At 46.8% G+C, this 27,410-nt stretch overlaps 1 protein-coding gene across 1 annotated transcript in view; it reads right to left on the reverse strand.

The window, feature by feature from the left end:
- The window catches only part of CCDC186 (coiled-coil domain containing 186), a 1,219,714-nt gene that overhangs the window by 39,742 nt on the left and 1,152,562 nt on the right, over window positions 1–27,410 (reverse strand). The window contains exon 15 of the mRNA XM_069611867.1: window positions 3,232–3,451. Coding sequence (XP_069467968.1) covers window positions 3,232–3,451 — 220 coding nt within the window. The remainder of the gene's footprint in view (window positions 1–3,231; window positions 3,452–27,410) is intronic.

The raw sequence follows: 27,410 nt of genomic DNA on the forward strand, positions 1-27,410 counted from the left end.
GAAAGACATTTCTGCTTTCCCAAGAGGGATATTGGAAATACCAATTATTTTGAAGTTGTAGAACCAGTGTTTATGAAAGCAGAAGGTCGCCTTTGAAGGAAAAGATCTTGTGTGTTGAACTAAATCGAAAAATAACTTCTCCAAATATATTCCTGCGTGGATTCAGGAGAAGGGAATCCAACCCTGGTCATAAGGTGTACTTTTCAAAGCTTAGAAGTTCGAACGTTTTGGACTGAAGACAGCCAAATGTTCTTTGTATTATTTTGTTGTATGTATTAGTGTGAGGGTCAGAGACATTTTGACACTAGGTCATCTTTCTTAAGTTACTTTCTAGGTAGGGACTTCCTTTTTAGGATAGGGAAAGATAGGCGTTCATCCCACCCTTTTCATTGGATAAAATGGCAAACCTTGAGAAAACCTTACCTTTGTGTCCATCTCACATTTCTGACTCCTCACACTGAGCTGGCTGGAGCTCCCTCTGATGGGCCGGGAAGCCGCTGGGATTTCCCCAAATCCCTGGCCTGCTGGGCAGGGAGGTTTCTTTATTACATTTGTGTAGCGCAAAGACCCACAAGTATCGCAGTGCTTCTACAGAATTGGTAGGCGAACAAAGACTTTGTAATCTATAATCGAAAGCTACAGACCAGGCAAAAGGTACAGATTAATCTTATTTATCGAACAGCCAGCTTTTCACAAGACTTGGCAGAACAGATGGTAACTGGCCATCCACTGGACCATTAGACAGTGCACTCAGCCCACCTGGCAGAAGAGTTTGCCAAACCTCACTTAGTCTTCCTCTCCCTCTACCTCTCAGGCTCCCATTGGCCGCCTCCCCATCTCCTCTTTCTTTTTCCTCGCCTCTCTCTCTCCAGACATCTGACGATGTTTCGAGATAAGTCTGATCTATGCATGTTTCGTCTAAACAGGTGTTGCTCCACCTCTTCCAAAACCATCAAGGACCACATTGACACCCGCGCACCAGCCATGGCCGATTTCTGCAATCTCTCTTTTCGCCACTGGATCTTTCCCCTTTCTCCTCAAGCACTCCCTTGTGCACCCACTCCTAAAAAAAGCCTTCTGACAATCATACCTTTCCGTCAAACTATCGCTGTTTTCTACCACTCCTTTCCTGGGCAAACTCCTATAAAAGTTGGCCATCTCCCAGCTTACTCTCCACACTGAATCTGTTGGTTGCCTCCACAACCATCAGTCTGGCTTCAGAGCAGCCAGAGGCATGGAAACTGCTATCCTAAATACCAGTGAAGATCCGCTCTCTAATCTTGACTGTAGCTCTCCTTCTTTCCTCAGTCTCCTTGACCTTTCTTCCATTTTCGACATGGTCAATCATTCTACCCTGATCAAACGACTTCCTGAGAACCTGGGCATCACGGATCAGGATCTGGCATGGCTGACCTTCCTTTTGGTCCGACCCTCCCAGGTCCAACTTTGGTCCTTCCTCTCCACCACCTCTCTCTCTACTTGTGGTGACCACCAGGGCTCTATCCTCTCACCCTGACTCTTCAATGTCTATCTGGCCCTTTTTGTCCAACTGATCTCCACCTAATCCTCCAACTTTCAGTATTGTGTTGATGCCACTCTACTCTCCTTCTGGCTTCCCCCAGCCGCCTCTACTGCCTCGCTCATTCCTCACTGTCTATCCGTGATTCAGGATTGGCGCTCCTCCAGCGATCTCTGCCTTAATGCCAGTAAGATGGAGATCCTTCTCATTGGGACCCTTACTCACTCACGCTTTCCCTCTCACTCTGGCCGCCCTCCTTGGGCCCTCTACCCTCGCCTTACTGTGAGGCAAAAGACCTTGGTGTCATATTCAACTCCACGCTTGCCTTCTCTCCTCACATGACGGACCTTGCCAAGAAGGCCCACTTCCAGCTGCACCTCTTCAGAGGTAGTCTACCACATCTCACTTTCACCCAGAAGCATACTGTCTCCAGAGCTCTTGTTCTCTCCAGGCTGGACTACTCAACAGCCTCTTTCTCAATCTGCCTGCCTCTACTCTGCGCCCTCTGCAACTAATCCAGAACAGGACTGCAAGACTGAGCCTCCAGCCCAGGGACTATCTCTCCAGCCCTGAAATCTCACCATTGGCTCCCAGTGGATGCAAGAATCAAGTTCAGGACCCTCTGCATCGTCTACAAGACTTTCTGGGGCCAGGGCCCACACTGCCTCTAACTCTCTCTGCCCAAGTACCTTCCTTCTCAAGTCCTTTGCTCAGCTACCTCAAACTCTCTAAGGGTCAGACGCTTCGACAAAGTGGGGGGTAGATCTTTCTCCTCTGTAGGTGCCTCCCCTCTTGAGCTGGACCACCTTAAGTTCTGGAAGCAGCTCAAGACCCTTGTTTTCTCTGCTGCCTTATTTCTCTTGCTCCCCTCCTAACCTTCCTGTCTGATGCGCCGACTGGTTGCTTGGTACCATCAGTCTCTCATTGGCTACCAGACTTCTCAATGACCAGTCATCCTTGCACTGCCAAATGTCCTACTGTGCACTTAGGGGCTGTAATCGGTAACCTCTGCAGCCCCCCTGCCGACTTTCACTTACCCGGAGTTGCGCTGCCCTGGTCGCACTTACCCAGAGCCTTACGGGCCCTTAGTGGCCATGACCGCACTTACCCCTACCCTCTCCCTTGCATTTCCCCCACTCCCTACCCCTGCACTGCTCATTGTCGCACTTGCACAACTGAATGTCACAAGGCCTAGTAAGATCGTTTGTCTCGTCTTCCCTTCCTTGTCTTGTGGCACTTATAAAAACCTGTGTACAGGCGCGTTATAAATGCAACATCACATCATATCCCGCTTCTTAGGCTTGCCTTTGCCATACAGTTCTCTAAACATGGCGAGTGGCTCTGCCTCCTGACCTACTGTCAGGGCAGATCCATCTGGCAGAAGAAACTACGCCGACATGTTGCTCAGTGGCAGGTTAGGGTCACTCTGTTCTAATACTTTAATGACAATTGTGGTTCTTTTACATTAGAAATCGAACCTGGAAATAAAACTAGCAGTATTTATAAGCCTTGATGTGGGATGCAAATAAGCAATCCAACAATAAATCAAACAAGAGCAGTGGGTGGATTTATGAAGTCGATCACTGCTACAGAGTTAAATCAGCCATTGAGCCACATCTATTGAAATATTACTCACTAGCCACTTTACTTCCAGGCCATAGAAAAAATAACAGGATGCCCTCGCTTATAAATGAATGCAGATTGATGCTCACCTTTAGTGTAATATTCTTAAGCAGCGTGTCCTCTAACACAGCCTGAAGTTTCCTGTTGATTTCCAACGAGAGTTCAATGGTCAACCCGCTATCCGCCGGATGTGACGTGTACAAAGACGCCATGATGCCACCACGTCTGCTCAGATGGGCTTTGTTGAAATCAGAGGCCTCCGAAGAAAGTGTACCAGACTCTTCACGCAAAACATAACTCTGGATTATCCTGCGAGTAGAAATAAAACAGCAGGAGTAAATGGCTTTAATGTTTTCTTTGACATGAAACATGGCAATGCATCTGCATGAACAGAAGGTGTAAAGAGTATTTTACAACTAATAGAATATTAGTCCTTTATGTTCTAGTTATTTATTTAGCACCAAAACACTAAGTGTGTGGCTAAAGCAGTCGAGTCCTGAGTCCATAGAGTAAAAGCCTGGTATTACAATACAAAAAGTGCTACCACTGTGGTGAACAAATTGCTAAGATTGCAATTAGAACCCCATTAAGGGAAACATTCATCCCTTCTCCGCAGAGCCTATTATCCCATGGAAGATGTGTCCGATAAGCTAATATTAAACTATACGGTCAAAATACACTACGGTTTGTGTGTAAACATAAACAGATAGCGCAGAAGACCACGAATTAACAATATGGTTTGGTAATGGCTCAAAGTGTTGCAAGTTTCTCAAACTTGCCATGGAATATGCCTGGATCCTGCAAACGGTCTGCTGTTGGAGGAATATTGGCCAGTTGCCTCCAAGGGCTGATATCACTTTTCAACCATTTTGAGTGCACTTAGGAGACACACACAGACACATACACACACACCTTTTAAAAGCAATCCTATTTAGCAATAGGCAGTATACACTCCAACCCCACCATCCCAAGTCCTTTTGACAACTGAGCACAACATTCATTTTTCTCCTGGCAGTCTGTGAACCTTGGTAAAGTTTTAAAATACATTTTGTGTATGTGAGCCCATGCTGCGATGGGGCAACACCACACAAGTCAAGAATTTGCCTGTGTGCTGTATATATATTCATTTTCTGCACAGTAGAAAGTCTCTTGTGCATGACCCGAGAAACTGTTATCGTACTTGACGTTCTATTGTACACTTGATAAGACTAATGAGTCTGATTGACAATCTCTTGAAAGCCCTTGCTTTTTCTAAGAGGCATTAAATAGCGGGAGTTTGCGAAGAAAGGTTCCAAACGTTATTCAGTCTCATCTTATGCCCACTCTTATCTTCAATTTTAAATTTATTTATTTTCTTTTAAATCTTTTGCACAATAAAAAATAGTTTCAAAAAAGACAAAAAAAGACAACTCAAAAGTGCTATAAACATTCACACTGTTAATAAAACTATTAAATATTGCTGAAATAAACTTTAAAGCAATTACAAAAGAAACTCAGAACTATTTAACAATCATAATCAAAAGGCTTCAATACACATTGTGTCCCCACAACCTATAATGCAACTAAACAAAGTGCACAATCAATTAACAGATGTCTTAAGCGTTCACAAGACCTGGTTACTTCTGGATCTCCAATGCTACCAAAACGTTTAATCAAAATTACATAAAAATATCACAAATTACCATGTCTGGTAAACTACATACATAATACGGTAACGCTTATATCCCAGATACAGTTTTAGATATTCTATAGAAAGGGATTTAGTTAAGTATAATTAATCACAACATTCCAAAGTAATATCTTCTCAGCAATTCCAGATCAACTTGGGCCTTCTGCGCATCATTTATCTGTGCTCACAAGGATTCAAAAGTTTGGCCCTAGATTTCGGTCACCTGTATTGGGTCTGTCCGGCTCCACTGAATAGTCTTTTCACTTGCAAACCGCAGTCTTCCATGATTAGAGGGACCTTCAGCTCTTTTTTCCTTAAATCCAAACACTGGCACCAAACTTAAATCGACCCTTCTTAGACTTCTTCCTCAATTCACCCTTCTAAAGTGGTTTGTGGGTGAGGCCACCAGGGGGTGCGCAGGCAATGGCTGCCTGATTCGCATGCTCCTCCAACAGCCGGGTCGTAAGAGGGATTGAGCCCCCCCCTTATACCCCCCCACAGCAAGGGAGGAAGCTGGAGTGCGGGGGAAACCCCAGGGCCCCCACCGACCGAAACAGCGGGGTCCGAGGACCCCAGGAGAGCGGAGAACAGGCGCCGTGGACTTGGCGGCGGGAGCGCCGCAGAGGACCCGGGCGGCCGCAAACCCGGAAGATATATTCGCGGCCAACACAGGAGTTGGAGACGGGTGGGCTCGTCCTCCTGCACTGCAGCGGCCCCTCCCCCACTGAGGCGGCGCTCGGAAGGGGAACCCGGAGAATCCACCTAGGGGTGTGGGCCGCTTGCGCCCCCCGGGTGAAGAAGACGCTGGCCGCGTGTGACACGTGCCCGAACAAATAAAGAGAGCGCCGGCCCATCTGGAGAGGCGTGGGTGCCGGCACAGGCCCCATAGGGAGGCTTGCGGATCGCCTGTGAGGGAGGCGGCGGCTTCCTTTCTTTCTCCCGCCCACCAGCCTTGGACCCCCAACCCCACCGCAAGGGAGGACTACAGGCGGTGGGCGCCGGTCGGGCCCGCCGCCCGCCACCACACAACGACTCAGCCCACCTCCCCCGGCAAGGAAGACCTGGGAGCACTGCGGAGGCCCAGAGGATACCGGGCGTGCACCCGCCCTGAGAAGACACCGCAAGGCAGCCTGTCAGGACTGCAACGCCTAAAGAGGCCAATCTGGGTGTGTGGCCCCCGCCGGGACCCGGTGGGGCGAGTGCCCGCCCAGAGGCCCCCTCCCGCTCATCAGGCCTGATCGGGGGACCGCCCCCATAAACTAGGACCGGAACCCAAGTCCCGGAGACCCGCAAGATCCCGGGTCAGCGCAGCATACCCTCTGGGGGGCATTAAACACACTTGCTCCGGTGGGAGACCCCACGATTACGCCGCCCGAGTGAACTGACACACACCCCCGGCGCCCACCGCACCACTGCACCTCCGGCCCACCTTGAACACACAGGCGGCCCGAGACCCAGGTGAGAGGCCCCCGTCCCCAGATGGCGGGGCGTGTGCCCGCCTGAAGGGCCACCCCAGCCCCCCCGCGGGGGACATCTCATCGACCACAAAACTCACGGGCGAGACGCACTACGGACTGATCCAGCGGACCTCGCGCAAAGGACCAACAACACCCCATGAGCTGGAAGAAGTCCCTGCAAACGTTTCGCTTCCAAGAAACACCGAACACGACTGAGGTCCCCACTGTCTCCTGCGCTATGGCCCACACGGAACCCGCGGGCCAACCCACAATGACGATGAAAAAGGGCTTCGCCTCCATCCTTCAGGAGATCAGAGAAATGAGATCTGACATTGCCCAGAAGTTCGAGAAGCTGGACCAAAGGTTAGACAAAATTGAGGATAGGGTCCTACAAATGGAAAACTATCAAACATCCTCCACATCTCAGGAAATCCAATATGACACACGGCTCGCAGCCTTGGAGAAGAGGGACGAAGAAAGAGCCAGGACCATGGACGACTATGAAAATAGGGAGAGGCGGAACAATCTAAGGTTCTTTGGAATTCCGGAGACGGAGGGTGAGACACAGAGAGAACTGACTCGAGTGGCGAGAGACATCATCACCCTCTTGTTTGCTGAGGAAATGACAACGGAACTCACGTTTGACCGGGTACACAGGGCCGGGGGAAGAGCGGGGGGGGGGGCCCCAGTACGGTTCTGGCCCGCTTCCACTACTACATGGAGAAAGCCAAAGTTCAAGAGGCCGCGAGGAAAGCGGGGGCGATAACCTATAACGGCGCACAGATCGCCATTTTTCAGGACCTCTCTGCTTACACCCTAGCCAAACGGAGGATGTGCCGCCCTCTAACACAACAACTGAAAGAGAAGGGGGTCCGCTACAGATGGGGATAGCCCTTCTCTTTGTCCTTTGAATACTCCGGCCAACGCACAACGCTGGTAACCGAAGAGGACATTAAAGGCGCTATTCAAGATTATGTGGGCGAACCCACCCCCCCCCCCCCGGAGGGAACCACTGGGTCCGGAGGCGCTCAGAGGGGGCACCCCTGGGCAGCTCAACCCCAGAAGGAGAAAAACCGGCGCGAGAAAGTTCAAGAAACTAAACACACCACCAACGCCAATGGAGGACGACCGGGTCGACTCAGAGGGGTGACACCAGGGTCCCCACGGAGATCGGGCCTAGAATGCAGAATGACACTGGAGAAGCCTGGTTTGCTGCACCCCCTTTAACTGCAAGTATAAGGGGGCATAGAGGGGATCAAAACTGTGGGAACCGAGTGATGCACCAACCAGGGCCCGGGAGAGTAACTAAAATAGGAGGTCCGGGGGAGAGAAGAGAGGGAAGACGGGGGGGGGGGGGAAGAGGGCTCATGGTAGCGAGCTTGGGATATGACGCCTGGCCGAGGGGGAATCGGCTAGTGGTCCAGCCAACAACCCAGAAATGGAAGAACTACATGGCTGGACGCCGGGGAGGGGGGTGGGGGTTTGTTCACATGTTGGGGGTTTTAGGGTGGGGAATGCGTTGGGGGGAATGTTGGGGAAACGTTGCAAAGAGATCCAAACAAGAAAATACAGTAAGCAGGGAGGGAGCGGCCTTGCGACACCGGTGACCAAGGGGAAAGGCGACAGCGACTATGGCTGACGACCGACCGGCCCTACGGGTGGGAACCTTGAATGTGCAGGGCTTGAACACCCCCATGAAAAGATCCCTAATCAGCAGAGAATTTAGGAGGGCCAAGCTGGACCTGCTCTTTGTGCAGGAAACACACTGGGCGAGGGGGAGGAGCCCAGGTAGCGGGGTGGTGGAATTGAAGAGACTTTCTATGCGTCTCACAAAGAGAAGAAAAGAGGGGTTGCAATTTTGATCGCAAGGGGGCTGAATTTCGAGAAAGAGTCCATACTAAGGGACCTCGAAGGCCGTTACCTCTTCGTACGGGGCTCCCTACAAGGATCACCCATAACCCTGGCGGATGTATATGCCTGAACGAGGGCCAGGCCCAATTCTGGGAGGGAACGGGGGAAAGACTGAAAACCTTTGTCCAAGGCCCGTTGGTGGTGGGGGGCGTTTTTAATATGGTCCTAGACCCATCCAGGGACAGACAACGGGTAGGGGCCCCAAGCCTCAGACCCGCTGGCGATGCCATGTCTCGCTGCTTCCAAAGGGTGAATGACGACCTGAACCTGGTGGATACGTTACCCACCCACCGAGAGGGGACTCGCTCTTTCTCATACTACTCCTCCACCCACAAAGCCTTCTCCAGAATAGATTATATCCTTGCAGATGAGGTATTCCGACCACACATAGCGGGTTACAGGATAGATCCCGTCCCCTGGTCAGACCACGACTTGGTCAGGGTGACCTTGGCAGGGGACTGGTGCAAAGAACGGAGGGGACGCTGGAGATGCAATGATGCCATGTTGAGAGACGAGGTCCATGCCCAGACTGTTCTGGAGGCCATCACAGAGTTCTTCGAGCTTAATGATAATGGGGAGGTGGGCATGCACACTCTCTGGGATGCCTTTAAGGCAACACTAAGAGGAGTGCTCATAAAAATTGGTTCCCGACAGAAAAGGGAAAGGGAGAACCAGGAGAGAACTCTGAGGGAAAAAATACGCGCCTTCAACCGGGGGGCTCCCGGCACGAACCCTAGAGCGTGACCGCATGGCCACCCTGGAGGATTACAGGCTCCAATTGAAAAACCTACTCTGGCCTGGAAACTGAGGGAGGTCCAGAGAAGCAGAATGGTGAAGGGAGTGAGGGACAGCAGGGGCACAATGGGATTTGACACCCCCCACATAAGTGAAGCCTTCCGCCAATATTATGAGACACTATATACCTCCGAATACGATGGCGGCGATGCCCATATCATAGAGTTCCTCGACTCCATACAAATACCTTCCCTTTCACGAGACCAGGCAGAGGGGCTGGAGGGCCGGGTGACCGAGGAGGAAGTGGAGAAGGCGATTAGTGGTATGAGGGTCAACTCGGTGTTGGAGGGGGGCACTCTCCCCGACACCATGATGGGAGCCATTGTAGTGGTCCTTCCCAAGGAAGGAAAAGACCCGAGGGAGTGTTTGTCCTATAGACCCATATCGCTGCTCAATATCGACGTCAAGATCTTGGCAAAGGTGGTGGGTAGGAGGATGGAGGGGATAATGCAGAAGCTAATCCACGGGGACCAGGTGGGTTTCATTAGGGGCAGACAGGAAAAAGCTTTCGACAGAGTGGAGTGGAGATACATGACCCTCCTCCTCCAACGAATGGGCTTTGGGCCGCACATCCTGAGCTGGGTCGCCGCTCTCTACAGAGCCCCTACAGCAAGAGTCCAGGTGAACAGAGTGCTGTCAAATTCCTTCCCCCTAACTCGAGGAACTAGACAGGACTGCCCTCTTTCCCCCCTCCTGTATGTCCTCACGATTGAAGCCTTGGCCATAGCGGCTAGGTCCCACCCAGACATCAGGGGAATCAGTAGGGGAGAGGTGGAATTCAAGCTATCCCTATTTGCGGATGATGTCCTGGCATATCTGGTGGACCCGGGCTCTTCGGTCCCTACCCTCCTGTCCCTGGTTGATTCGTTCGGGAGGTTCTCAGGCCTAAAAATAAACACCGCCAAGTCTGTCCTCCTTCCGATGCTATTGGTGGACCCGGTACTAGAACCCCTGACTAGGTTTCATGGGATAGCGGTGAGCAAGAACAAAATAAAATACCTGGGGGTTCTCCTCACTAGGGATTTAACAAAACTAGGGTCCTCCAACTACGAACCCATGCTATCTGAGATCGCCGCCGATTTGAGAAGATGGGGAGGAATGATCCTCTCATGGTACGGTCGGATGACTGCAGTCAAAATGAACATATTGCCTTGGCTTCTGTACCTTTTTACAGCCCTCCCTACCCGAGTACCCGCTCAAACATTTATAGACCTGCACAAGGGGGTCCGAGATTTCATTTGGCAGGGGAAAACACCGCGAATTGGCAGGGCCACCTTGAAGCTTCCGAGAGAGGAAGGGGGTTTTGGTCTCCCAGATTTCCAACTGTACTATCATGCAGCGCAACTGCGGGTCCTCCTTGAACACATGAAGGAAGGTTTACGGAAATACTAGTCATAACTAAAGGACATGGATGTCCATCCTCTAAAAGTCTGTGACCTCTTGTGGGCTCCACGCAGGTCGATCCCGAAGCAAGCTCTATCCCACCCGACCCTGGGTGTTCTCTGGGACATTTGGAGGGAGTGCCCCCGGACAGCACATCTTTCTTCATGGCCGTCCCCCATGACCTCTTTGTGGGGGCCCTCCCTGAAATTGGGCAGCAGAGGGTTCAGACAATCCCAGAGTTGGTCAGATGCGGGAATGGAATGGGCGGGCCAACTATTCAGGGAGGGAGAATTCGTGAGTTATGAGGACCTCCGGGAGGAACTGGGAGGCGAGACCCTCTCCATCTTCGAATACCTTCGCCTCAAGGGCATCAGAGACAGCTAACGCCCTTCGAGAAACTCCTTGACTCAGCAACCTCTAGAAAGGGAGCGGTCTCCCGCATGTACACTGTCCTAAATACTCATTATCTCCAGGCTAGGCGAGGATTCCGGGGTTTTTGGAGTGACCTGGCGGGAGAGGAGATTTCTGAGGACGCTTGGGCTCGCATTTTCAGGATATCGTTTCATGGCAATCTTTTTACCGCAGATATGGTGCACAACTTTAAAATCCTGCAGGGGTGGCACAGGGACCCAGTAAAACTCTCGAAAATGTTCGCAGGGGTATCGCCGGAATGCCCGAGGGGCTGCGGCCAGTTGGGGACTAGAGGTCATATGTGGTGGTTATGTCCGAAGGTACAAACCTATTTGGAAGCGGTGAGAGATTGGATAGCGGAGGTAACTGAGGATCCTCCATCCCTCAACCCGCTGACCATGCTGCTGGGCCTCCCCCCACAGGAAACATAAATTCACCGGTACCCTAGGATGTGGGAAACCATGTTGAAAGCATGCAGAGTAGCCCTGGCCCAGAGGTGGAAGAGCCCGGAAACCCCTTCCAAAGACGACTGGACCAAAAAACTGAAGAACATGTTCTTGATGGACAAACTGACTGCATTGGTGAACAATGACTCAAGCTCATTCCTCGCTGAATGGTACGGGGTCCAGCAGGCATGGGGATGGGATGTCCACTAGCCCCGAAACCGTGTCCCCGGGTGGCCGGGGCACGACCACCGCAGTGAAGGACAGCACCCAATCGGGGGGTCTCCATGGCCTGGGGTGAGGTCGGCTTATAGCCAGTAACTGAATGGGTCACATGTTGTGGCGCTCCAAAGATTTAGGACAATATGTGAAAGTTTGATCTCTTTTTTGCTGTTATGTTTGGTTTGGACATGGTGAGGGGGTGGGAGGGGGAGGGCGGTGAAAGGGGGGTTAGGGGGGCCTCAGTTAGGCCCTGTTTTCTGTTTTTTTATGTTTTACAAAATGCTAATAAAAACCAAAGTTTAAAAAAAATAAAAATAAATAAATAATAATAAAAAAAATAAAGTGGTTTGTAGCACACATCCTTTGGCCAGGACTGCTGGTCTTACATTCTGAATTACTGCTACTGTGCTGCTCCCATCTCAACTCGGCAGCACCTTTGACCATTCTAAAAATGGTTTCAGGTTTACCACTGCTCTCAGACCCCCTCTAAGAAAAATGGCAGATACTCCAGAGATGGACTAACAATCTGATGTATAATTGAAACAATTTCAAGCTCATCATTTTAAAGATAAACTGTACCTGCCCTATCGTACAAGCTATCTTCATACATCGCTGTCTCTTCCTATGCTTCACTGTCAGGAGTGTGTTTGCTAGAGGCGGCAGGATCTATATTGTAAATTATAACCTTTTGTTGGTCTGGGTTTGATCCCACCACTTGACTGTGGCCTAGTGTCTCTCCTCAAGTGTTTGGTGTGTTTGCTAGAGCCCCCACAGCCTTTGCTGAAAACAGCACAGCCAGTGAAAAAACATCTTGAAGGGACGAGGGCAGCATTAAAAACAAAGGGTGAACATTTAATTGTACTAACACTGTAAACTGGTTCTTTTAAATGATTACTTTTAGGTTATATTGTAGTCATATTAGGAATGTAGCTTGTCTTTGTGAGCAAAGAACATTATGAAAACTTAGAATAACCAAATAAATTATTTTCTGAGAGAAGGCTAGCATTCCACAATAGACAGGCTGTTTTACTCCTATTGTACTCTTTCGAAATACCCTTATGAGAAAGTGTGTGTTTGTTTTATTCACTTTTTGTGCGCGCCAGACCCAGGGGTAGCAGGGCGCAGTGGCACGAAAATGCGAAACTTACAAGGTTACATCATAGCAAAATGTACATTAGAAAATACAATAAGGTCACACAAATAATTACAAAATATACAGGTTCAAGTAGGTCAATCAGAATTACAGCTGTATAGAGTGAAGGTCTAGTGATTAATACCAGTAGGAGGTAGTTAACACCAGTCAACCGAGGTCAGTCGAGGTAAGGAGTTGAATGACTTTTTTCCTGAAACAAAGGTAGGGCAGGTCCGCTCTAAGGTCTTGTGGTAGTGAGTTCCAAGTTTAAGCAGCCTTTAACGGGAAGCTATTTCCTCCAATAGTAGTGAGTCTAAAGTTCGGTATTGTCAAGCAATTAGAATTGACAACTCTGGTTGGTCTAAGAGATGTTCTCCTGTGTAATTTGTCAGTCAGGTAACTAGGCACAGAGTTATTAAGGGCTTTGTGGGTCAGGGATAGCATCTTGAGTTTTATTTTGTTCTCCGTGGTCAGCCAGTTGTGATGGCGTCTGGCGGAAGAGATATGGGATCTTTTAGTATTGCGTAGTGCTGCTCTCAGGGCATTATTTTGTAATGTTTGTAGTCTTTGGGTTATTATTTTATTAGCTCCAGAGTATAGAGCATTACAATAATCAATTCTGGAGACAATTAAGGCTCTGGCCAGGATTAGGCAACTCTTATTGGAAAGGAACGGTTTACCGGCTCTTATCAGTTTGCACATGTAGGCCATGGAGGAGGCAAGGGATTTTAGTTGTTTATCAAGTGATAGGGTAGAATCAGGGTAGAATCAAGATAGAATCCCAGGGTTTTTACATCCTTGGATACTTGGATGATGTTCCCATCTATGTTGAATGAGGAGAATTCCTGTCCTAGTTTTTTGATATTGGCTTGGGTACCCAGGATAATCAACTCTGTTTTATCATCGTTTAGACAAAGGCCGTGAGTGGCCATCCATGCCTGGATGATAAGGTATACCTTGTTCACCAATTCCGTGTCTTTCGCATGATTCCCAGAAAGCGGGAGGAGGATCTGTGTATCATCTGCATAGTTAGTATAGGTGATACCAAGATGGGCCAGATCATCAAACAGGGGCTTGGTGAAGATATTGTATAGAGTTGGGGATACACAAAAGCCCTGGGGAACACCACATAAGATAGGGGTGGGATCTGCCGCTGCTGAGGGGGAGAAGACTCTTAGTTCTCTCGCTCAAGAATGACTTGATCCATCCAATGGCTTCCAAGGAGAAATGGGCGGCGGAATGCAGGTGACTGCAGAGGACTTTGTGATCCACCAGATCAAAGGCAGCTGAGAGGTCCAGGAGTAGTAGGAGTACTGTTCTCCCTTTGTCTCTCAGCTCAGCAATTTGAGATTTCAAGTCAATGAGGGCAGTTTCTGTTCCGTGTAGGGGACGGAAGCCCGATTGTCTTTCTCCTAATAGGTTATGTAATTCTAGGTGCATTTGAATTTGGTTGTATGCGGCTTTGTCCAGAATCTTAAGAAGAAACGGTACCGTAGTAATAGGGCGGTAATTAGTAGGGATGAGGGGATCTAATGTCTGTTTTTTAAAGGAGGGGGGAGTACCCAGGACTGTTTAAGGTTGGCAGGGATGGTGCCTGAGGCGAAGGAGGCGTTAATCAATTTAGTGATAAAGGGAGATAATTCTCTGGCAGCGTCTTTTATTAACTGTGCCGGGCAAATGTCACCTTTACAATTTGATGGTTTAAGCGACAGGATAACTTTTTCTACTCCCAAGGTGGTCTTTTTGGAGAAGTGGAAGGTATTTCTGTGCGCCAGTGGGTTATTGGTGTGAGGCATTTTAGGCAAATCCTGAATTTTGAGTGGTTTTTATTTTGGAGTGTGATAATTTTATTTGCTAAGGCTTGCTGGATATCCGTGCACCAAGGTTTGTCCTGGGTACAGGTGTCCTGAATGGCGATGGGAGACTCGAGTTCGTTTAGAAGGTAAAAAAGCTCTTTCATGCTGGAGTTAGATTTAGCTATACGGTCATCATATGAGTTACGTTTTGCCTGGCACACTTCTTTTTTGTAAAGTGAGGAGAGAGTGGATAGTTTAGCTTTGTTATCAACTGATGGGCAGAGCCTCCAGGTGGTTTCACTCTTTCTTTTCTGAATGCGTAAATCTCTTAGCTGTGGAGTAAACCATTTGTTTAGATGAGCTTTCGGTTTGCTTGGCCTAAGTTTGAGAGGAGCCACTTTATCTAGGGTAGTGAGCATGATGGTATTAAATTCTTGCACTAGGATGCTAGGGTTTAGATTAGCTGATAGAGCGTTATGGGTCGTTAATATAGCTGGGATCACTTTCTCTACAGTGATACATTTTTTATTTCTGGTTAAGCAAGGTGGCGCTAGTGGGAGAGCCGTAGGGTTAGGTCTGGCAGTAGCTAGGTTAAAGGACACCAGGGAATGGTCTGTCCAAGATAAGGGCATTATAGATGAGATAGTGGCTGTGCAGTTGCAGTCAGCTATCCAATCAAGTGTTCTTCCCTTCAGGTGCGTAGGCTTGTCAACTCTTTGAGTTAGGCCAAGTGCGTGAATAGTGTTGGCTACCAGTGTAGCGTTGGTATCTGTGGTGTCATGGAGACCTAAATTAAAGTCCCCAAGAAGGATTGACTGAGAACGAGGTTTGAGGTTATTTGTGAGTTAGCTATGGAGATCCTCTTCAAAGGTGCCTAGAGGGCCAGGGGGTCTATATAAAAGGTGAATGATAAGTGTTTGATGATTATTATTTAGTTGAAGTTTGGCACATAGGGTCTCACAAGATTGAATCGATTGGGTGGGTACTAATCTGAGTGAAAGGCTCGTTTTAGAGATTATAGCGATGCCGCCACCTCTAGTACCTTCTCGGTCGTGTCTAACTATCGTGTAGCCATCAGGGATAGCTAGCATGAGCGAGTGTCCTGCTGCATTGTGTAGCCAGGTCTCTGTGATAGCGAGAAAGTCAAGGTTGCCTTCTGTAATTATGACGGCAATGTCCAGGGCATGGGCGACAAGCGATCTCACGTTAAGGAGTGCTCCAACAATAGTTGGGGTCTTAGTGACCTCTGTGGCTTGAGGGGGTAGAATAGTGGACATATTGGGTGTTTTTGACTTATTGTTCTGAGTTAGGCAAATATAGGAATTAGGTTGTGAAGGTCATCTAGTATGGTGAGGTTTACAGACCTGCTTGAGGTTTGTTTTAATGTTGGTAGAGGGCAGAGATCTGCAGAGGGGTTCATGCAGTTTAGATAGTCTTGCACGGAGTCTAAGGTTTCTGCTAGGTGTATCACATGGGTGAAATATCGCGGTGGCTGTCTCAAGGGGCTCATAGCTAGGACGTAAATATTGGTCAGGAGAGTTATCGTTCAAGTGTACTGCAGACATCAAGGGTGGCAAGGAGTAAGATACGTTAACATCTGGCATGATGAGTAATTGTAGGATGGTCCTCAGTAGGGTTGTGTAAATGGCTGGTAGATACATAGTTGTATAGGGGTGGCCTATCTGGAATACCACATTAGTAACCGGTACGTGTGCAGGCAATCAATGACTCAGAGGCAATTACTCAAATATGGCCGACTAGGTAAGTAAATGTGCAGGCAATCAATGACTCAAAGGCAGTTACTCAAATATGGCCGACTAGGTAAGTACATGTGCAGCATACGAGTAATGACTCGGGGCAGTAGTTCAGATAAGGGCGACTATGTAAGTACATGACATGATGTCACCTAGATTCGAAATCTGTAATGGGAGCAGGAAAGGCACTAATGCAGAGTGCATAGCATTGTAAATGAGCAGCCAGTGACTACTCACGTAATTTGCGGTCCGGTATAATGTCGATCATTCACGTCCAGAGCATAGAGATGTTCCTCTAGTAAGGAGAGTGTTCAACGTAGCCTATATGATGAGATTCAGGGGCTGATCAGCGTGCACCTTGTGCGAACAGGGGCAAACAGGGCAAGCAGCCTTATGTTGGCCTTAGGTGGCCACCGGCTTCCGCCTGCCGGCGGATGTTTAGGCTTAAAAGCAGCCTAGACAACGTTGCTTAGCAACATGGGACGCCCAGCCTCGCTTTCAGGCCGCATCGTGCCCACCATTTTGTTTTTGGAAAAGTCGGCGCGAGCGGACATGGGGGCTGTAGAGGCTGCAGGGGCTCCCTTGTTGAGGTAGGCTGCCCAGGGGGGGCAGATTGGGCAGATGCAGGGGCAGATGGGATCTGCTTTTGATACTATGAGGGGATCAACGCCGCCATATGATCCGAAGGTTTTCGGTCCGGTCAAGTCGTCCTGGTCGAAGCCGTGGACGGTGGTAGGGGGCTCCTGCCCGCTCCACGGCGATGGGGGTCTGTGGGGACAAACAGGGCAAGCAGCCTTATGTTGGCCTTAGGTGGCCGCCCCCTTTCGCCTGCCGGCGGATGTTTAGGCTTAAATGCAGCCTAGACAACGTTGCTTAGCAACGTGGGACGCCCAGCCTCGCTTTCAGGCCGCATCGCGCCCGACATTTTGTTTTTGGAAAAGTCGGCACGATCGGACTTGGGGGCTGTAGAGGCTGCAGGGGCTCCTTTGTTGAGGTAGGGTGCCCAGGGGGGGGCAGATTGGGCAGATGGAGGGGCAGATGGGATCTGCTTTTGATCCTATGAGGGGATCAACGCCGCCATATGATCCGAAGGTTTTCAGTTCGGTCGAGTCGTCCTGGTCGAAGTCGAAGTGTAACAGGACAAATAGCAGCAGGAGTCCTGGCAGCTTTGCATAAAATCAAAGAGCATTTTTCGGAATCTAAGAAGGACTACAGATCTGTATACCTGACATATATGTCTGTGAGAAGAGGAGTATATGCTTGAATCACTAAGTACATAATGTGCCAGGTGCTCGCTTCCTTTTTTAAAAACAACACGCACCTTAACATTAAAGTCTTTGTAATAACGAGCCACATATACTGATTCTGATAGCCTCAAGATTTGAATACAAGGATAAAATGGCAGAGCTACCTTTCACACTATTGAGGTTCAAGAGCTGTCCCGTGGAAGAGCAGTTGGAGGCATCTCCTCTAGTCCCCGCCCCTTCACCACCGTCCTATTCGAGTAGCAGACGAAGGTCTACAATTGGGAATTCATGCACAAGTTTATGTGACATGTCCATACCGCGTCAATTTTATGAAAGACGATATGCACTCAGACTGCCATTTAGAAGATATCCTCACATTGAGGCAATGGAAGGAAGTTACCAAGAAGGATGCCCATTGCCGAAGTGCCAGAATGCGGTTATGGGAATCATGGATAAGCTGTAAACAAAGGTCTGATGACAGTAACAGGATGTCATGAAGAAAATATACTAGCCTAAACTGAAACAATATGAAAAAACTCAAGACTCGCTATGTAACAGAAGCCCTAAGAGAAACATGTACCAAAAGATGAATAAGAAGAAGTAACTTGTTGGCCAATAACTGTAAATACGCTGTAACGCAAGGTAGATGAAGCATATAGAAGCTTGCTAAAGAGAGATATATATATATATATAACATTTAGGACGGCCATAGGGAGAAAATGGACGATAACCCGTGTTAAAGAATCAACCCAGCTATCTCTAAAACGAGCCTAGTATTGCAAATTGAAGAATTAATGAAAAGGCTGTTTTCATGTGCTGAATAAGAGACTAAGTTGGCCTGAAGTCAAAGAGGCTATTTTGAGAGATGGGTGCAAGGGACAAAGTGAGTTGCATGAACAGGCCATGTGCATGAGACATTTCTGCTAAGATTAGGAGGGTAAGGACATTTGCCGATGCCAAGTATTGAACAATCATGAAGGCAAAAGCCTATGTCAGATGGAGTGAGCAAGTCTCTAAAGGCCAGGAAGGGTAATGGCACCCTGTTTAATTAAATCAAACAGCAGTAATGAAGATGCTGAAATTGAGAAAATCGTGGTCTCCTAACACGTGATGAAAAGCTCAAAACAAAAGATATTCATTAGAGCTTTGAGTTAGGATAGTGGTGTGCTCACACTCCCTCGAATGTCCCAAAACAGTGACCAGGCTACGAGGTAAACTACACACGATGGACCTTGGCTAAGGATCAGGTTGATGACATACGATGGACTAACTGGGAAAACAGAGAGCAAGTTGATGCAGCTCGAACACCTACATTTCGTTCTGTTCACATGCTGCTAAAATGAGCCAAAAGTCCAAGTTTAGATAGGGTTGCCAATCAATCAAAAGACCTGCCACGCACTTTCATATACAATGTTGCAGTTATTAGTTCGCTGCCATATTCTCTGCTATAATCAGTATGGCACGTATGTAGAAGCAGCTCAGGGCGTGCCCTACAGACATTGAGATATTAACACTTCTATAATTCTATAAATTAACAAATTCCCCTAATCCAATCCCTCCCGGCTTTAGGTTTTATTTTCTTAATTTATTTTTCAACAATATACAAACAAAACATAACAGCAATTGGGAAAGAAACAAAATGGGGCTGGAGAGGTCCTGGGGGAAGAGACAAGGCAGTTGTACACATATCTGGTTGCTCAACGTTGGAGTGACCGGAAGTCTACAGTTTTCTGTTGTGGTGCATGTAGGGCTCGGGCTGAGTTGAGATGTGGCAGTTTAGGTCCTTTCTGGTTCCTGGGGTGCTTTGCAAGGCCCCAGTAGCAGGGATGTCTTTTAATCATATTTCGCCAACCAGTGGCGGGCAGGAGGTTGGCGGGTCGCGCCCGGGAATTGTTCTGTGTAGTCTAGGAAAAGGTGGCCAGACATTGTAGAATTTGCTCCCGTTTCTGTTGTGGAAGGCTGTGATTTTCTACATGACTGCTATATCCCAGCATTGTGTCCACCACATTGGAATAGCCAGGCCTTCAGGGTGTTTCCACAGTCTGGCTATGGAGACTTTTGCCGCTGTGAGCAAGTGAGAGCATAGGTTTGCTAGACAACCAGTCATTGGGAATTGCCCTTCGCCCGTGCCCCGCAGCAGGACTATCCCCGGGTCCAATGGGATTGTCAATCCTGTAATGAACCGGATTTGCTTCTTTCCAAGATTGTGTTGCTTCCGGGCATGTCCAAAGGAGGTGAAACAAGATGCCTGTGGTTGTGCAGCCTCTCCAGTATTGTGATGGAATTGTTGGGTTACTTTTGTTTAGAATTTCTGGTGTCAAGTACCACCTGTAGCACACTTTAATAGCCCCTTCTTTATTTGTGATGCATTTTGAGCTTTTGTGCATTCAAGACCAGATTCGGCCCCATTCCTCCAGTCCCAGTTCTTTTCCCATGCCCTTATCCCATTTCTGCATGTAATATCCCTTTTGCTGGGATCCAATTTGTCTAGGAGTTTGTATAAGGTTGATATCTTGCCTGTTGGGGTGCTTGCTGTTAGGGTGCCTTTCTAGTGCGGTTAGTTCTCTGCCCCCTTGTGTTTTGACTGGCGTAGGGTTTTTATGAAATGCCACGTAGGAAGACGTCATAAATGACGTATGTAAACGTATATAAACTATGTGCACGCAAACTTAGGTGTGAACATATCAAGCATCTATTTGATAGCTGTATTTCTGCATGCTTTCTTTCATTGAGATTAAAGCAGTATTTTACCATCTTCCTTTGGTCTGTCTGATTATTTGGTCTGTGATAATTATTGGTAATCCCATCTAGTACAAAGAAGACGCTTCAAGGTGCTAGTGCACAGTCCAGCTTCTCCTTATTGGAGATGTTTCCTCTCCCTGTGCTGAATTTTAGAACGGGGGGAAGCTGGATTTCGAGGTAAGGATGGCTGTGCACATGCTCAGTCTCCAAAGCATAAACATCATTGGGAAATAGAACAGAAATACATTCCTATCCCTTAACACTGGAGTCTGTAATCATTGGCACCACAGATGTTTTGGACTACAACTCCCATCACCCCTTATCAGCATAGTCAATGCTGAAGGGTCACAGGAATCTTGGACCGACATATGGAAAGCCTCTGGTTGCAAACCACTTCCTTGAGGGAATACACACCACACAATAAGGATATGTTTTTCATCAGAAGTGGATTGACTAGAAATGGGTCACAAAGACTACTACTGCAGTAGGTAGTCCGGAGAACATCAGCCATGTCATAGAAAGTAGTGAATACATCTGAATAACCAACCAGCAAAACCGGTAATGTTGCCTTCCATCTTTCACAAAGAAGGTCATTCTGTTTTCAGAATGTACCTTAAGATGCACCTGCTCCACTTTACCTTCTGAACCTCTTCTACCTTATCACCATTAAACCAGTTTTTGCCTCACCCCTTAACCTTTCCATGGTCAGAGTGGAAAATTAAATAGTTATGGAGTATCAAAAAAAGAAAGTGGGCCCACAGTCACAAAGCATTTTATTGTGAAAATGTGTGAAATTGTACATTTTAAAGCACACTGGGCCATAACTATAAGGTAAAACTACCTAATCTACAGAGCATTAAGAGATTAAAGTGGCCCACATTTGCCCAGAAAACTGGCCCACACTGACCTGTGGGCCAGCCTTTGGTCACTGTAATAGAGGCCAGTCCAAGCCCGACTTTCTCCACTCTTGAATTTCTGTTGTAGGGGGTGCACTCCTTTTTGAATAATAACTTCTTTGGATTTCACTTTCTGCATTTTTAAGGCGAGGATGGGAAGTACCATATAGCCAAGAGCGTACCAAAAATTAAAATTCCAATCTTCCCCCTAAATCCTTCAGCCGGAGAGGCCCTATGCTTAAAAATAACAATGCCTATTCTCTATGGATAACTGTTCTAAAGCGGTCATGATTCCTGCCACTCATGTCCCCAGTCCTCCAAGATGTCAGGCTGGAGCCAGGCCACAATCACCTACATGGCCCTCAAGGGCCTCTCAATCTCTCCAAAGACCCACTTGGAGTGAGACTTGACGCTTGTTGCACCAGACTCACTCACTCCCATAGGATAACATTGGGGATTAAACTTGTAGTGCATTGATGGGGACAAGATGGATGCCCCCACATATTTCGGTTCCCAGAACTGCATGTGCGGTCTAGTCTTTTGGGTGTGGTTCAGCCCAGAGAAACCTGGTATACCCAGAGACTATTTAAGCCACGCCTAGGCTGAGAAACATGCTTTGTGTTTTCTGCACCTGCAGCGTGACACTCGCCGTGTTCGGATAGGTCTCCAGTAGGCCTGCATCTTTCTTCTGCGCTCAGCTCCTGCAAGAACAAGAACTCCGTTAGGAACAGCCTTACCTTGCTGCGCTTCTGCCCATCATTCATCGCTTCTTCTGTTCTGAGGGCATCTTCGGCGGTGTCATTCCCATCCCGGCACGCCGCTTCCTAAGGAAAAGGGAAAAGAACAGAAAAAAGGCATTAGTAAGCATTCAGCAAATCTTCGCTTATTTTTAAAGACTGTACGAGCTTCAAACGCTCACCTGAATCCCAGCCGCTCTGAGGGAACTCTGTCTCCGGAACTTCTCATCCATCTGCAAGAGGGAAAAGACACTCCAGGTTAGCGTGGAAACATCTAGAGGTGCTGCATACCGCGCTTACTCACCGCATTTCTTCTTCATAACCGGCATCCACGCTGAAAACGTCGCGGCACCTAAAAGACACAGAAAAAGAACTCAGTTCAATACAAAATGGAAAGGGTCGCATCGCGCTCTCACTCCCCTTCGGCGCTACTTATCTCAGCAGCACGTCGCCATCCCCGGACGCCGGCCATCATATAAGGAAGGAAAGGAACAAAGTTAGAGAATTGTTCAAAAGACTCATTATACTTACCTGTCTGACTCTTGCCAGTGAAGTAACTAGGCAGCAACAAGCCTGCATCAATCAACGCGCCCCTGCGCTGAAAGCAGGATGGAGAGCACACTTTCCAAGAAAACAAGGTGAGCTGTGGATCAAAGGGAAGGGCTGGATCCCGGGGAAGAATGGGTGCAGGCACACAGAGACAATAGGGAGTTAAATTCTACCAATCCTGTTTTTCAGGCCCAGTCTCCAGTCAAGTAGACACTAGGGAAGGGTTCGAGGTCGTAAGAGGTCAGAACAGGCTGAGTGACGTCCCCGTGGAACCAGGTGAGCGTTGCAAAAATCTATCCTTAGTTATTTGGACATCTGTAGAAATAGTTCTCAAATTTCTATGTAGAGAACCTATTATTTCTCAATTTAATTTCACAATTAACAAAACAAACAAAATGAAAGTTACTAATTGCACTCATGCTTTTCAACTGTCCCAAGGATTTGCAAAGCAAGTTATTGAAAATATTTATGGTCTCATTCCCCTTCATTGCTGCTTTGCAGGTGCCCATTTCTCAGCCCAATTTGCTACGTCGCTATACATAAAATTGTTACCTCAGCCAGTGCCAGTTGTACCGCTAGTATAGGTTTATGCCCCACCAACCTGGATCTTATCAGATCTTGCCTCCCCCCTCCATGTTGCTTCTGCTTGCATTCAGCCTGCCTGTGTGCACAGGAAGTGCAGGAAATACCATAAGCATAGTCACAATCTTCTGGTAATTTCCAAAATAAGCAAGTCAGCACTGCAGATATGGACGATCTGCTGATGGATTTTACACTCTGCAATACTTTCTCATTTGAGTATGGGACCTTTGCAATTTGGGCGAGAAAGCATGCCACAGAAACCTTACTGATTCATGTGTATAGTTTACAGGAGTTTTTCAAAGTGACAGCCAAAGCGGTCAATAACCATTGTTAAAGGCCACAGACCACATTCTCTCAGTCTCTGGTACCTTTTTACGCCTGATATAGCACCCTGTAGTGGTCGTTAAATGCTATTAGAGTAAGGCCATGGGTGTCTTTTTTTGTTTAAAAGCGTAATCATTTTTCTTGCTTTGAGCATGAACAAGAATCCATTGTTTGACAAAAGATTTAAACAGTCTTTCATAATTATGCTGGAAGAAACTGTATACACCGAAAGCAAAAGAAAGGATTGTGTAGCAGTCATTTAAACAACCAAAATGACAGATAGAAGGCTATGAATAAATCATAATCAGTGAGAAGTCTTCTGGGCAGCTTCCAATGATGCCATTACCTAGCCCTTGATGCCATTACAGAAAAGGAAGAAAAAAATGCCAATCAGTCTTGCTCACCACAAACGGGGCAACACTGACATGTAAGCCTGAACCGGTAGGTGAAATGCCTTCTGAATGGTTCCACAAGCTACCTCTCGTATGTTCCATCTCCTGCATCACAAGAAACTGGATCCAATTCAGGCTGTAGGCACAGGTGTGGTCCAGACCCTGCAGGCACTGGTCCTGTTGGGCAAAGGTGCAGAACCGATCAGGAAAAACCAGAATCCATGCCATGTACGTACTGCGACTAGGGGGCACTGTGCCAGTGCCATGAACAGCAGACACTGCCAGTCGGCACACCATAGGCTAATGCCTGATGGCACATCACAGTATCTACAGAGAATAGCCAGAGGCCTTGCCGGATGCCCTTACCAAAACCAACATTTAGTGATATCAGCGAGGTCACATGAGCATTTCATGCTGAGGAGAGCCAACCATAACACACATTTTAGTAGGTTTTAGATTTCAGATAGTAACCATAATCGCTCTTCAAATTATTTGTTCACAGGGAAATTGTAAAAAAAAAAGTATATTATCATGTTAGTACGTGATTGTAGAACAGATTGCAATAATGTCCCTTAACTAAAGCTTTTTCATTGAATGTCATGGAGCAATGGTATATATTTGGTATATTATTTTATATATTTTGGCCTGGTTTTCAATGCAGTGTGCACAGAGCACAGTTAGAGGACTATGTACTGCACAGGCCACCGACTGCTCAGATATGGCCTTCTGCTAAAGACTGTGTGGGACACAGTCTGGCTGAAATAAAATATGCTGGGAATTCTTGTTCTTCCATATAATGTTTAAAATCACAATACAGGGCTGGCATTGACCGTTCATTTTAAAACTGTTAAATTGCGATGATGTCTGCATTTTATTTCTGTTTATGTATGGTTCTTATCTATGCATGCTGTGTAAAATGAAATGTGTTCTGGGATACCTGTGATGCATCTTTAAGGCTACCTTATCCATCAGCATTTGTAGCAATAATGATTCACCGTCATTTCTTTTGCTTTTTGTAGGTATCGTTTGTGCTAATGGATGAAATCATGTAGCATGAATAGATATTTGTATTTATATAGCGCTTTACAAAGAAATAACGGTACAAATAAATATGAAATTGTAAAATGAGCAAATCAGCAGTAAGAAAAAAGTCCATAAAAAGAGATTTAAAGAGAAAATGAGGATAGAGACCGCAGGGATAGACAGAATTCCACTGCTTAGGTCAAGAAGAGAGAAGGAACGAAAGCGAGAAGAACAAGGCGGTTGAAGAACAAAAGGAAGAGGGTCCAAGACAGAAGAGAAGGAGAATAGAAAGATGAAAGAAGAAAGATGAGGTGCTAAACCGTGAAGGTATTTAACAATACATAGAATATTGAAAAGAAGACATGCTTCATAGGATAGCCACTATAGTGAATGTAGCCAAATAAAAAGTGACGTCAGGAAAGAATACACAAAACACAGATAGAGGAATGATAGTTTGAACGGAGGGGGCAAGTTGATTGGCTGGCAGACCAAGAAGAAGACTAGAGCAATAGAACACGCTTGAGAAGGCTGAAGCAATAAGAAGCTTAGCTGCATCAAAAGTAAGAAACCGACAGGCCTTGCAGATGTTTGTTTATAAAATCTGTTTTTCTATTAAACAAATATGTTGTCACACACACACACTTGAAAATGAGGGAAAATAGAAAAAATGCAATGGTTGCAAGTCACGGCACACAAGATGCCCCCTTTGGGGGAGGATTTTTTAAAGTCTGTCACAATTTCTTCTGCATCGTTGGATCTTCTATCATTTTATATACTACAGAGCACTAAGTGGTAATCAGGTAGCGGGAGGAGGCTTTAGAAGAGTTCAACTGGAAGAGCTGTTTGAAAGAGTGGTCAATGTAGCTGTCTTTCCAAAAAACAAATTAGAAATGCAACCCAACATAACGATTGACGAGCTTGATTGTCCCAGATTGATTATATTATAGTTAATGTAGAAAGCTGGCATTTGGTCCAAGATTTTAAAGTCATAAACAGGATAGAGAGTGATCATGACGCTCTACAAATTACTTTTTCTTTGTGACACCAGAATTCAATTGCCGATAGAAAATAAGACCAATGTCCAAGTGAAATGGGCTAAAATTCTGAATGATGGTAAAATACCAGAGATGCACATGTTCATTCTACCCCTGCCAGAGGAATATTTTTAATAAAATCAAATGCAGATTTGAGCAAAACATAGGGACGGCTTGTAAAAAGCCTGAAATAATTGTTAACCTCTACACCAGGTAAAATAAGAGTGGCTATTGTAAACACTGATAGTTGGTATGACCTGGAGTGCATGCTTCACAAGACAGAACGCATTAATGCCCTACAAGAAAATGATGCTAGAGACACTGCTAAGATCAAAGAGCTAGGGAAAGAATTTCAAAATGTAGTCACCCCAACGAAGAAACAGCTCATTAATGATAGATGGTCAGCAATGAAAGATGTTTGTACCAATGAATATGTTAGAAAATTCTGGACCTTAGTTACAAAAGGGTCTCTTAATGAGTCATGTTAACATGCAATACATATCACCCAGGATATATGGATACAGCACTTCTATAACTGTTACAATAGGTCGTATGTCTCAACCTTGAGTATACAGGCTGGGTCCTTTCAACCCTTGGCTGTAATCTCTCCACCCTTAATGATTAGAATGAACGAATTTGAAAAGGCATGGTTGATACAGCATGCAAACAAAGACCCAAGTAGAAGAGTACCAGTTGAACTTGTTCCACTATTCAAGAAAGGTGATCAAAATGGCACAAAAAATGATCGTACCATCTCATTAACTGACTGTGGTGCCAAATGTATGGCGAGAGATTATTTAAAAAATTGGAAATTTGGCCAAGTGAGTGCGAGGGAGTATCAATTATACAGGCCTGATTCAGATTGGGTGTTCACACAATGGATCAAGTTTTTCAAATCATACCAACGCCATCAGAAATTTACCATATTACCTAGACAAAACTTCTATTTAGTTTTGGTGCATCTTCAAACTACATTTGATGTAGCCCCAATAAATATGTTGTGGGAACTAATGTACAAAAAAGGGGTTCCATCAAATCGGCTGTCTGCCATTGTGAACTTTATAGTGATAAGGTATGGGAGGCAAGCGCACCTCAGTCTTCCCAGATACCAGAGGAGTAAGGCACGGTTGGGCTCTCGCCCCATGCTTTCCTGCCTGTACATAAACAATATTATAGATTTGCTGAATGATCTTCCAAAGACTGATGCATCTAGTATAGGTGGCGAACGTATAAGCATATTTATATCTGCCGATGACGATGTTCTTATCAGCAAGACCACAAAAGGCATTCATTATATTTTGAAGCTCACTGCTCCCGGTTGTGACTAGAAGTTAACACTTCTAAAACTAAATATTTAATCTGGTTGAATAAAACTGTCAAAAACATGAGGCTTGTGATAAGGATTTTGACGAATCCTTGAATATCGTCACTTCTCCCCAAGGGGGAGCCCCTTCCCATGAGGCCGAGGAGGTGAGGTAGGTTCCTGTGGGGTTGGTTCACAGCGGGAGGATCTCATGTGGAGAGACTCTCCCTCTGGGAAAAAGGATGTGGTACAACACCCATCACCCTCCATCCACTTCCTTTACCTCTCCTCAGTGCATGAGGCACAACTTCACATCCCTCACTTCATACGACTCACTTCCATGTATATATGTGAGGCTGAATACCCTACAGTTACTGAGTCTAGGAATAGCAGGACCTCCCTGATGGTTGCTGAGACAAGGAGGCAGTGGAGAACAATAAAGAGTCTTCCTAAGAACTTGAATGAG

Source organism: Ambystoma mexicanum, chromosome 8, assembly GCF_040938575.1.
Source record: "Ambystoma mexicanum isolate Mex_15411 chromosome 8, UKY_AmexF1_1, whole genome shotgun sequence".
NCBI classification, from domain to species: Eukaryota; Metazoa; Chordata; class Amphibia; order Caudata; family Ambystomatidae; genus Ambystoma; species Ambystoma mexicanum.